The 13,170-nt window shown below is 35.4% G+C and overlaps 1 protein-coding gene across 1 annotated transcript in view; it reads right to left on the reverse strand.

Moving 5' to 3' along the window:
• The window catches only part of LOC111505266 (uncharacterized), a 347,102-nt gene that overhangs the window by 20,958 nt on the left and 312,974 nt on the right, over positions 1-13,170 (reverse strand). Inside the window, exon 2 of the mRNA XM_074174294.1 lies at positions 6,750-6,910. Within this exon, the coding sequence (XP_074030395.1) occupies positions 6,750-6,910 (161 nt within the window). The remainder of the gene's footprint in view (positions 1-6,749; positions 6,911-13,170) is intronic.

Here is a 13,170-nt window from a genome sequence, read left to right on the forward strand (position 1 = left end):
TTGATCGACTATGTCCTATACCTATATCTGACCGTTTATGAGATATGAATTCTTCTATAATTTTTTTGTTTCAATATAAATATAATATTTCAAATACAAAACTTGGTGAAGAATGTATTATTGAACATATCGAATAATGAATAATGACTTTACATCAGTTCAGTAAGGTTTAATGGAATATATGAATGAAATTTCATAGTGGGTATATGGCAAACATTAGTATTTCGACTCGAGAACGAACACTTTTCAAAATTAAACTGATAACAAAAATAATTCTACACTACAAAACAAGAGATAATATTGTGAAATTGATACAAAAATTTGATGACAAAAATGCAGTAGCTTCGGTGCTTGAAATGCTGACCATTTACTTGCAAACATTGATGGGTTTATGTTATTACGTGATCAGTCGTAGCTCTGCGGATTTCCGGCGGCTTGATTTCCTCGACGACACATCTAACCAGATCTTTCAGTTCCTGTTTCGTATTGATATGTGTTCTATATACCTTTTCTTTGATTTTTCCCCAGAGGTGAAAATCTAGGGGAGTCTGATTCGATGATCGAAGTGGTCAAATCCAAGGATCCAAACGACGCATCCACTGATCTTCGAACATATCGGTTAGTTCCGTACCCACTTCACGTGTGCAATGTCCAGGAGCTCCATTCAACTAATATCAACAATTCCGAAACAAGTTCAGGGGCAAAATTCAAAAATGATATAATATATAGGGTGTTCCATTTGAAATTTCCAAGTTGATGTCTATTATATGTAGATGTAGCAACAATGCGGTGATGAAAATATTTTCATACGATAGATCACAGACACCTAGATTGGTAATCAAAATTTCAAACTCTCATCTTTTTTTGTTCTCTAGATACGCCTAATAGACCATCGAATATGGAATACCCTGTATATATACAGTGTATTGTAGTTACAACGAATGAGTCATTCGACATTGAGACTCTGAAAAAAAATTAGTACCTACATGTAAACAGTGAAAATAACAGCCAAACAGTTTCAAATGGGTCTAATAGTCAAGAAGTAGAGTGACACCTTATCTGAATGATCTTTTTATTTTGTATCCAATCCAGTAACATTTCTGACAATAACAGAAAAAATAAAATATTTGTTTCAGGTTGCATTTCATTTCGAACTAGAAAAAAAAAACTGTTTAAAATCTGTTTTTCCGTTGATCAGCTGTCGCCCCTATACGAACGACAACTCTCAGAAGTTGAGACACTTGTGCCTCTAAGGACTAACCTACCTTTCAACATGTGATTCCCAACACAGTTGCAGAATCATTCCAGATGAATTCACTCGAGAAAAATATCTGGTCGAGGCGGGAATCGAATCCACGGCCATCCGATTATGAGTCTGGCGCACTACCACCGCGGCCAATTCCACAAGAAAGTGAAAATAAATGAAAACTGAGCACAAGTGACTTGCATACAATGGTACAAACGCGCTTGTTTCCTCACTTAATTTGCAAACAAATCAGATGTAGACTTTTGGTTTTAATCATCACCAAAGAAAAATGTACAGTTTAGTCGATTTGTGGGATATGTAGAATCCAGACGCCATTCTGTAGAACCTCTTCTTTCCATCTATCGACTCGGAAAGTTATTTTGCCACTGCTACTACGGGGAAATTCTATTTTGTTGAAAATATATACCATTTCGCAATAAATAATGTGACTGGAAAGTGTTTTAATGTATGTTAATACATATTTAGTAAATTGGATTATCTTTCACCAATTAGGTTTGCTAGCAGACAGAATGGTTCTACAATATGGTTACACAAAATTCGTGTCCAAACATTCAATTTTGGGTATATTAGGTGTGAATTTTGCGTGTTATATTGGTATTTGAAGCCAGTATCGGAAATTTCGAAGTATCACTTGCCTATTCAAATAGAAATATGTGGTGAAAAACAAAGCTGGATTACGGTTGTCGCATTCTGATTGGATTTCACAAATTCCAACTCTTTTGTCGAAATCATCTCCGTTAAATTTATGAATCATTTTCATTTCGTAACAGTAAAATTAGTTTTGATGACAAATTCTGATGCTCGGGACAACTTAGGCATACACTCTGTATTGTCAATCGAGACAACGTGACTATTAATGTTTTCTTCATTAATTATTCCTGAATGGTCATGTTGTCTCTTAACAATGTTACCAGTTTTCATGAATGTATGAAACAATTCCAATCAATAATATATGGTCAACATTTCTGCCCCGATGATTCTCGTTGAAAATATAGTGGGCTTTGCAGATTAGTACAAACTACCATTTCAATTCGCTTTTGGGATGTGTAAGTTTTTTTCATATAATGCAGTGTTATAAGAATAATAAAGTTAAGAGAACCGATAACATTTGATTAAATGATTCAAGTGTTGAAGAGCGTTAGTAACATGAAAGACCTGGATGTTACATATGATGATAGACTATCCTTTTTAAACCATGTAATAATTATAAACCAGTATAATTGAATCAGTAAACTGTATGTTAGGCTTCAAATAAGACACACATCAAATTTTTACAATATAGAAGCTATGACTATTTTGTACTACACACTAGTCAGATCGAAACTTTAATTCAGATCGGAAATTTGGTTAGGAGAATATCAGACTACACTTTTCAAAGTGGAAAAAATTAAAAACAAATTTTTGAAATTACTGTATTACAGAAAATATCCTATCTATCCTGACTACATAACTGTAAGAACAACACAGTTGAGAAATTAGTTTAGAATATTGTCTCTGGACGATAGAAGAAACCAAAATATTTCTATATTCAAAATACTGAATCATGACGTGACAACCCATATTAGAGATTACAATAATAATTTTCGTGAAAATCGTGGGCCTATTTATTAATCGCTTCATCTAATGTAATCTTGAGTGCTTCGCAACGAATTGAAGAAAATCGTCAAAGTTTTTCCTCCCTCGGGATAATGAAGTAATTTCTATCAGAATTTTGACGCCTCCGTATAATCTCTCCAACGAAACAAAATCAGATTGCCGTTAGGTGGTTGAGTTTCCAGTCTGAGAAAGTCTTTTATTTGTTTACGTCAAATTCATCCCCTCGAATTACACCCTTTGAAAGTAATACCAACCGTTTTAACGGAGGAGGTAATTTATAAGTGTTTCTGATCAGTTTGGGCTTTCCAGAAGTCAAAGTTAATGAAAATGTCATATTCTGATTGTGTTTCTTTTTTGGATAGCAACTTCGAAATGACAATTTGGGAAAACAACAGTGGAAAAATGAAAATTTGGAGCTCTTTTTTTACCTGTCTTTGTTCAAAATTGATTAGGAAATAGGGAAGAAGGAGATTGACTAGAACTCCACTTCAGTATCTAAGATCAATATGAAAATCTGAAATACCCTACGAAACAACTCTGTTGTGGGAAGTACTACAATATTTTTATTCTCCTCAGACAAACTACTTTCATACATTTTTTGTTTTTTTTCTGATTGATATGGCTTTTACTTGATTAAGAACTATAGTAATTTCAAAAACTACACCTCACGATTTGATCTCCACACAAAAGTTTGTGGAGATCAAATCGTGAGGTGAAGTTTTTGAAATTACTTTGATAGCTTCTGAAATTAATTGAGTGACCACCTACAGACTAATTTCGGAGTATTACATTACGTAGGCCAACACAAATGAACATCGTACCACGGTAATTACCCTGACACCAAAAAGGCCGTAGAATTTTCTGTTTGGAGAATGCTTAATAGGTGGAGTCTCGACCATGGAGACCAGAAATTGGAGCATTTCTTTATGATGCAACTACCAGAGCAGCAGATGAACTTGATCCAGTTTTCGATACTGGACGAAGAGATAACAACTATGTTAACGAGTTAGAACCTATTCAGTAAAAAAAGCCCATCAAAATGCAGAGATATTATTTCTGCGACAACACAATGATAAGTTGTTGGGTCTTCTTCAACAACATTGTAGACCTCAGCTTACCAAAATACCTAACGTTTGCTCTTCTCAGGTCGAATGGCTTGAAGTTGAAAACTGGAGAGTTCGTTATAGCTTGCCAGAAAGGATGGCGTCTTCAAAACCCTAGTTTTCTATGGTCGCGTGATGTATATAGAAGTTTTTAGTACTCTTGACATGTCCAGTATATGGTTTTCCATCCTATATCCACCGACACAATACGGCTTTAGGATTACTATACATATATTGATAACTCCTGCAGTACTGACCTAATACCAGTGTTGCATTATTCGCAGAAAAAATGAGTTTTTTGTAGAAAATGAGAATTAAAGAATTCATTATAACTATTCATTCTCCATCATAAGGTTAATTTAGCCGATCACAACGTTCAAAGTGGAACTATATTCATTGTAAAATTTTCAGCTTTGAGTGAGAAGAATATCGCCCGAAAAAGGGAGGAAAAACGCAAGAAATATAGCGATTTTCTCTTCACACTACACATATCCTATTCAGGCCATTCTGTTAAGATGATTGTTCTGATTATTTGTTTTCTTGGTTGAATGATGCACTCTCCACCCTCGAATCTCAAAATCACACCGGCTTGCCCTATCAAGGCAGGGAGTGTTGGCTGGACAAATGCAAAAGGCTGTCATTTTCGGCTCATTATGCTTTTTTGAGGCACATGGTTTTCAGACACAATAACGATCTCTAACCTCATGGTGTGGGATATGGTCATTGGCTATTTATGCTCGTGCGTCATTAGTATGGCTGAACCAGCACAACTGATATGGCGATTTTCCCTTCGAACTGCACAGATCCTATTCAGGCAATTCTGTTGGGATGATTGTTCTGATTATTTGTTTTCTTGGTTGCATGATGCATTGTCCATTGTCTAATATTTCAGACCCAATAATGATCTCTAACCTCACGGCGTGGGATATGGTCACTGGCGCTCGTGCTTCATTAGTAGGGCTGAACCAGCACAACTGATATGGCGATTATGCTTACGGCTCATTATGCTTGTTTGAGGCACACGGTTTTCAGACCCAATAATGATCTCTAACCTCACGGCGTGGGATATGGTCATTGGCTATTTATGCTCGTGCGTCATTAGTAGGGCTGAACCAGCACAACTGATATGGCGATTATGCTTACGGCTCATTATGCTTGTTTGAGGCACATGATTTTCAGACCCAATAATGATCTCTAACCTCACGGCGTGGGATATGGTCAATGTTTATTTATGCTCATGCGCCATCAGTAGGGCTCAACCAGCACAACCTTCACACTAATTATATTTTTATTTTTTCAAAGATATTGGACACTTATGGAATCAGTTAACTGAAAATACTACTGATGCGGAAAACATTTAATTAATGTATGAACAGTATCATTGGTAAGTCTTCCGAATTCCTCTTTGGGTTCTGATGTCGTCTAGTTGCCTTGCAGTAAAAGCTGCAAAGAAAGATGACGAACTTCAATCAGAGGTCGATGTCGAAGCTTGACTTCACAACGGTAGCCTCGTTCATCTCTAATATATACGTAGATCGAGTTTTCTGTCGATTTCATACATGTCGCCTTTGTAGAGGGCGATGTTATCGCCTTCACTTAGTCAGCTTCATCCTCCAACACTGCATTCGGAGTTCAGTCTAGCCTCACCTCACCTATGGTGGTTCAAAACAGCACTGTCTGCTTCACTGAATGCGTCACTTTTGTGGTCTGGTTTCATCTATATTTTATTGAATAGTAGTTATAGTCGATACATAGACCCATGTTGATTTTGTGTAATTATATTGAACAAATCAACAAAATATGAGAATATCTCCAGAAAGGATGTGCGAAAAATTTTTGAAAAAAATTGCAAGATTTCATACATATAAATAAATTTATCATACTAAAATAAATGTTTTCAAACTGGATATAATAATGTCAGGTCAGACAATCCCGCTTTGTGCTTCGATAAGATTGTTGGGAGTTAAAATGGATACCAATATTTCTTGGCACAATCATGTTGCTGGAATTGCGAAGGTTGCTTCTCAAAAGCTTGGAACACTGTTCCAAACCAGAAAACTATACACACACACCTCAGCAACTTGTGATATTTCGTGAAGCTCAGATCAGACCTTTTTTGAAGTATCATTCTCATGTATGGAGCTCCGCCCACAAACATACCTTTCAACTGCTGGATTCCATACAGAAAAGAACCATCCGCCTGATTGGAGAAGCGAACCTCATTTGCAATCTGATGGTCTGGAACATCGAAGAAAGGTTGGAGATTTGTCTCTCTTCTATAGATACTTTCACGGGAGGTGTTCGAGTGACTTGACACATTTGCTTCCACCAAGAGCGGTACATATAAGAAATACGCGATGGGATATGGCTGCTCATCGTTTTCATTTGGAGAACGGGGTTTATGTGGAATAAACTCCATGAGCACGTTTTTTCAAATGGATTTAATTTCCAACGACTCAAATTCAATGTGAATCACTACTTTCGCACAGGCGAGAGATGCCATTAATTGACAGTTTCAACAACATGAGGTATTTCGTCACAATCAGAGGAAAAAGTATCATTTAACTTTTTGTTGAACATTATGAATAATTCGTTTTCAGTATATGGAAACAAGAATAGAGAACGGAAGTGTATCTCAATTTTATTAAAATCCAGATTTTTTCGAATGAAATAGTTATAAAAATTGTTTCAAACAAAATTAACCTACTCTCACGTCTTCTCGCCTTGGGCGTGATTCCACTTATTTTCTTTTGAATAATTGCCCACAAAATACATTTACTCACCGTTTTATAAAACATACAGGCTTGTCTGTCCTCATCCTCTGCCGAAGGACAGTCTATGAATCCGTCACAGAGGACGTGGTCATCTATACAGTGGTATCTACCCTGCCGATCAGGAGTGGGGCAGGCGAATCGTTCCATGCCGTCGTCCGCTGGAGGACATTCTGAAACGAAAAGTAAAGCGTTTCCTCAAAATGTTCAGATATATTTTTGTAGACGCAGATTTGCAATTTTTGTGTCTGCTGAAAACATCACTCTGTGTGATCTTTCAGGTATGCATATTTCCGATTGTTCTTATCAATTAGTTATTTACTATTCACTGGTATATTTTCCATAACGGCACAGTCTTCCTTTATCATAATGGAATATAAACGTCAAAAAGGTCCACTTTCCAGGAGGGGATTGAAACTGATTTATTCAAAAATAAAACAACCTACTATCAATACTTTTGGATGCATTTTACACTTAGTACACAGATTTGAAACAAAATACACAACATGATGTATTGATATTTTTGATTGACTTGTTGCATCTGCCACGAGAAACAGTTATATAATATTGACTTACGTGATCTGCCACACAGTAAAAAAATATCGCCTTCTACTTAGATTGAATTAACCAAAAAAAAGTAAGTGAGTTACACTTCCAGCGCCACTTCAATACCAGAACGATTTATCTTTTGACTCAAAATATGCCTCGGTTTCACTAATTGTCTCTTTATTCGAGCGAAATTGCTTGCCAGTCAGTAGTTATTTGAGGTCTGCGAACAGGTCGCTGGGAGCTAACTCTGGCGAATATTGTATATGCGGAAGCAATTCGAAGCCCATTTCATGCAATTTTGCCATGGTTTTCATTGATTTGTGATACTATGCATTGCCTTGATGAAGCAGCACTTTCTTGTTTTTCGAATGGAGTCGTTTTTTTCGCAATTTCGGCTTTCAAACCCTCTAATAATGCTATGTAGTAGTGCTAGTAGATGAATATTACAACACGAACATACCAAAATACCGAGACCATAACCTTTCCAGCCGATTGTTGTGCTTCCAGGTGATTTGGACGAGGTTCTCTAGTTGCTCTCTACACAGATGACGATCGTTTTGATTCCGGAGTGAAGTGATGGATCCATGTTTCATCCATTGTCACATATCGACGCAAAAATTCCGGTTTGTTATGTTTAAACACGGCCAAACACTGCTCAGAATCATCAGACGTTCTTGTTTTTGGTAAACAGTGAGCTCGCGCGGCACCCACTTTGAACAGTGCTTTTTCATAGGCAAATGCTCATGGCATATGAAGCCAACATGTTCTTTTGATATATCAACAATGTCAGCTAACTCACTCAACGTTACTTTTCAATCATTCAAAATGATTTTGTGGATTTTTTTATGTTTTTTGGTATTACTGCATTACTTGGATGTCCACTGCGTTCTGTATCATCAGTGTCTCTACGATAGGCTGACCAAATCATTCCTAGAGAAAACCTCTACACCTTCTCCAACCTTAATTTACCATGGACCAGGGAAAATAATTACTCATATTCAATTCTACAATATTTGTTCTAATTTACTTTTTATATAAATGTTCATAAATAATAATAATGATATAATTAATGAATATAATACATTTGTAACAGAATTTACTTGTATCTACTTCTAATGTTCCAATTTCCAATTTATTCATTCGGTTAACATTCAATTAAATATTCAGTTGAATTCAGTTAAATAATTAGATTACATGTATAACTATTTTATGTGCTGTTTTGAATTAATCAAAAAGTCGAGAATTACACCTAAGCATAGAAGATGCTTGTATTGTGCTTATTCTCCCAATTCAAATGAATCCTTATGACTATAGAAAACAAAACAAAAAGTTTTCATATTATAGGTTATATAATATATTGGAGAGAGAAGGTGAATGCAATGGACCAAAGAAAGGAGTGAGAGCGGGTATTTCATGAATAAATACTCCTTGGAATTTTCGTATGATATAAATTTGTGTCAGATTTGTACTAGGGGATTCAAAGATATTGTTAAATATTGTCGCATTTTCAGCGAGGTATAATTTTAATTATTTTTGAATTTGTGAAGAGTATTGATATTTTTCAGAGGTGCTGGGAGCATATTTTAGAGTTTTGGACCAAAAAAGAAAACAAATCTCAGAGTGTGAGTCTTGTGAAACAATGATAGTTGCATTTTATCAGTGAATCTACTCACTTTGGATTTACATTGATCATATTTTTCATTGTTTGAATAAATCCATATCAGACTTTGGAAAGTATATAAGGATCTGATGTTTAGTAATTTGGTATCACTATATAGAGACTCACTTGCATGCCATCTGTCTTTCTTGAATATTATTTTTATTAAAGTGTTTTGCACTGTTTGCATGCAAGTCATTGTACTATTGAATGTTCCATCCCAAGCTATTATACAATACCGTATTACCGACTCAGCTAAAGACGTATAACACATTCTCAAATTCCTATCTAGAATATCTCGTAGGTTAGAGAAAGTGTAAATAAGCTTTCTCAGTCTTTTGTGACTTGACTTATGTGTTCATCCCACCTGAAATGCTGGTCCAGCTAACACCCAAGTATTTGATAGTTGAAGTCTTTTCTATTATATCACATGTACATGGTTGATGTGAGTCGCATCTCAAACTTTTTATTCTCAGTTTTGTTCTGTGTGGCTGATCAGTGTTTTGCAGAGAAAATGTCATAAATTTTGTCTTGCTAACATTCAATGTAGATTATAATCGAGCCATGTCTTAATCTTTTAAAGTCCGTCTTCAGCAAGTTTATAGACATCTTCACGTGATTCTCCTGTGTATACAATAGCTGTGTCATCAGCATAGCAGATGAGTTGATCACAGAAGTCGGTTATTTCTGTGCTACTGTTTATGTAAGTAAGAAAGAGAACTGATCCAAGAACAGTTTCCTAAGGAACGCCAATAGTGACTTCTTGTGGGGTACTCAACTGATCATCAATTTCAACTCTTTGTAATCTAGTTGCTAAATAGTTCTTATCTAGTGTCTTATCTCGCACTCCATATGTATATAATTTTTCTATATTATATCAACTTTATTGATACTATCAAAACATATAAAATTGATCAATTCAAAATTAAACAAACTTTGTTCTTTGTTTTCTAATAATTATTGTCAATTGATTTTAAATTCAACTCACATTTAATTATGAATTGTTACTGCACAATGCTTGTAGATGGGGTTGATTGACCTTGAAGAGTATTTTTCACTACTTCTAGCCTTCTTGATCATGTCTTTGTTCTTCAACACATAACTGTAAAATTTCATACAGTCTATTTTGTAGTTGTACAGGATCTGCAGGATTGCTTCAAGCGTCTCCACTTCCATTCCATTTCTTTCATCAGTCCATGACGTATTAAAATATAAGAGAAGCCGATATAAGAATTACTAACATTAACTTGACTTGACACTTTACTGCGCTAACACTGACATAACCTCAACTAATTACGCAAGACGCAAGACTAAAATAGTTACTAGTGATCTAGTGGTGTAACAAGCAGACAATGGATGCACTCTTAGTCGGTGTTGCCAACTCCTTTCAAAATCGACTTCAGGGACTTTTGTGTGCCCCGAGACAATTTTTCGGGACACTTTACGGCTTGGTTGAAAACCGGGACAATCCCGGTTTTCCGGGACGTTTAGTCACCCTACTCTACTACCACGTTCAAAGTCGGCAAACCAAAATTTAATTGTTGTTTCTGATGGAGAGGAGTCCTTATACTTAACACTTTTCAAGCCATGGATTCGCTTGAACAGTATTTTTCCCGTCAAGAAACAGTGTGAAATTAAAACACGAAGTTGTTTTTGATCTATTACTTCGAAAATAACAAAAGTAGTGTCAATTTCAGCACTTATGAGTAATATATTATGGAATTTCAACAGCTTTCTTTTGAAAATTAGTACTAACTAGCGCCATCTATGTGTTAGTCCCGAGAATTTTCAGCTCAGGTAGTATTCATTTTCCAGTCTGCAAAAGGTTAAAAACCCAAGGGAGTTCGAAAAACACAGTCGGGATGGTTTTTTACAAATAGTTCCATAATGAATTTCATCCATGGACACGCTAGACAAATCAAACGTATCAATTCCGAGAAAGAAAGAAATATGTAAATGTGGGTATAATTCCAATTGCTTGCGTGCCACTGTGGTGCCGTGTTGAACAAGCGAAAGCAACAGCGTTTCGTGTGCTACTATAAATAACTCTTTTCCAAGTCGGGACAAACCATTCGTACAGTTCTTCACCTCCATGTTTCATATTTAATGAGGACATTGTTACGGCACTCCTTCAAGTTAAAAATAGTTCTGTTATCATTCGATTAGGGATACGGCGTATGAGGGTAATGAGTGAGCTTAGTTTTAAATTCTATGTATTGAGGATCCTATCCAAGGAGCAAGAATGGGGTTCCGCGGTAGACAGGTCTAAGAGAGTACATTTACATATTGGTTATCAGTTTTCTGAAGTAGAATGGTATCATTTACGTAATAAGTCTGGAATTTACTATTTTTCTGAGTGGGTAACGAAACTGGTCCAAAAAAACTGTTTCCGGACGTGTTGCGTATAAGATTCCTTTGTTGTACATTAGAAAGGGAAGTTCGTGAGCAACTCCGTTTTCTCGATGTTATGATAAAAAAATCATTGAATACTCTTGATACGAGGTTGTATCGAAAGAAAACTCATAAAAATAGATGTCTCCTCTGTAAATCTAATCATCACTCTAGCTTCAAAAAAGAGTTACAGTTGGATTTTTGTATGATAGGGCAAAGACAGTTTGCAATTCACTTCATAATATGAAAGACGAAAGAACTATCCTTAAAACAGTTTTGAAACAAAACGCATATCCTGGAGCAATTCGTGGGAAGAGCTCTTAATCAGTAGTGTAACAAAGGGGTGGTCCGAACGACTCCTCCCCTCGAAATTTTAAGACATTTAAAAAAATAAATTAAGCATGGACCTGATGAAAGAAAAAAAAGTTATCATTACTCCTGTCTGAATTATCATACCATTGTTGGTTTGTCCATTTGTTTAAATAATAAATTATCAAACGATACGTTTGAGCTCGGCCGCTTGGGTAGTGTAATGGCGGTGTTAAAAGCTATCTAAGGAATTCTTTGAGTAGTAAAATTAAATGGTCTTGCTCTACTGTCAATTCATTATTCAGATCCGATCAACAGTGACGAAGTAATCGATGAAATGGTTAGAAGTGGAAATAGGAGATTAGTGCTGTAACTTAGAACTTTATTTTGTTAAATCAATTTATGTAATGTTGAACGTCATGAATATATTTCAACTATTGCTCTCTACACTGTTGTTTCTCTAGCCTTATTCATCTATTTGAAAAAGTTTGAAGCTCTGGAGGGATTACCACACTATATTTATGTTTATTTGAATAAACCACAAATACTTTGATTCTTCATAAAAATATATAAAAATATTGAATAATCATGATTTTCAAAAAGATTTCTTTGAAATATGGAGTTTTTTCGATTATGAAAAGTGTTGAAATTAGTTTGAAACCTTCTATTTAGTACCCTGTTTTTCGAAAACTTTTTCGGACCCCCCTGGTGTTGGAACCCCTCGAACGAAAATTCTGGCTACGCTACTGCTCTTAATGAAGTTAATAAAAGCTATATACAACATATACAGTTCTCAGAATCACTACAAACCCAAAAATAATACCTTATGTTCCTGTTATAAGTATAATGTAAGAATAACTTTTAGAATCACCAACACACTGAGATCTTTTGACACAAATGCGGTTGAAAGAACGAAATATTGTATTCACAATATACCTCGTTCCTTTAGGGAAAGTTATATAGGTGAAACCTCAAGACCCCTAGATTTGGGAAGAAATGAACATCGTTAATATATTAGGCGAAGACAGATAGTAGGATCGTGGTTAGCGGAATATATTCTAAAATCGTCTGGTGGTCACCCTATAGAATGGAGTAAAACAATAATAATCACCAAAGAAACTAAATGTTACTGGAGTTTAATCCCAATACCAAACAGTTATTTTTAACACTTCCGACACCTATTCCAATCGCCAAGTGATTACATACAATATTGTTCTTATTTATACCTTAGATACCTCTGGTAGGTACCTGCGTCTTAATTGTTCTGAAACAATTTCACATGTTGCTTCATCTACTAGTCTTAAATTAATTTTATACTATTGCCTTATCCAACGGTCAGGTAAATCTGATAATTCTGATTATTTCTACAAGCTATATAGTATAATTTGAAAGGTTATATTTTCAGTAGTGGATAATTTTTGTGAAAGAAAGTTTTTGGCTTTCTACTACTCCATCTTGATATAGAAAAATGTGGAAATCTTCCAAAAAAAGGGAGGAAGTAATCAATTTTGAAAGAAGTAACTCTAT

This window comes from Leptinotarsa decemlineata, unplaced genomic scaffold, assembly GCF_025532065.1.
Source record: "Leptinotarsa decemlineata unplaced genomic scaffold, Ldec_3_MD MMD2_tig00000576_RagTag_RagTag, whole genome shotgun sequence".
In the NCBI taxonomy this organism is placed as follows: Eukaryota; Metazoa; Arthropoda; class Insecta; order Coleoptera; family Chrysomelidae; genus Leptinotarsa; species Leptinotarsa decemlineata.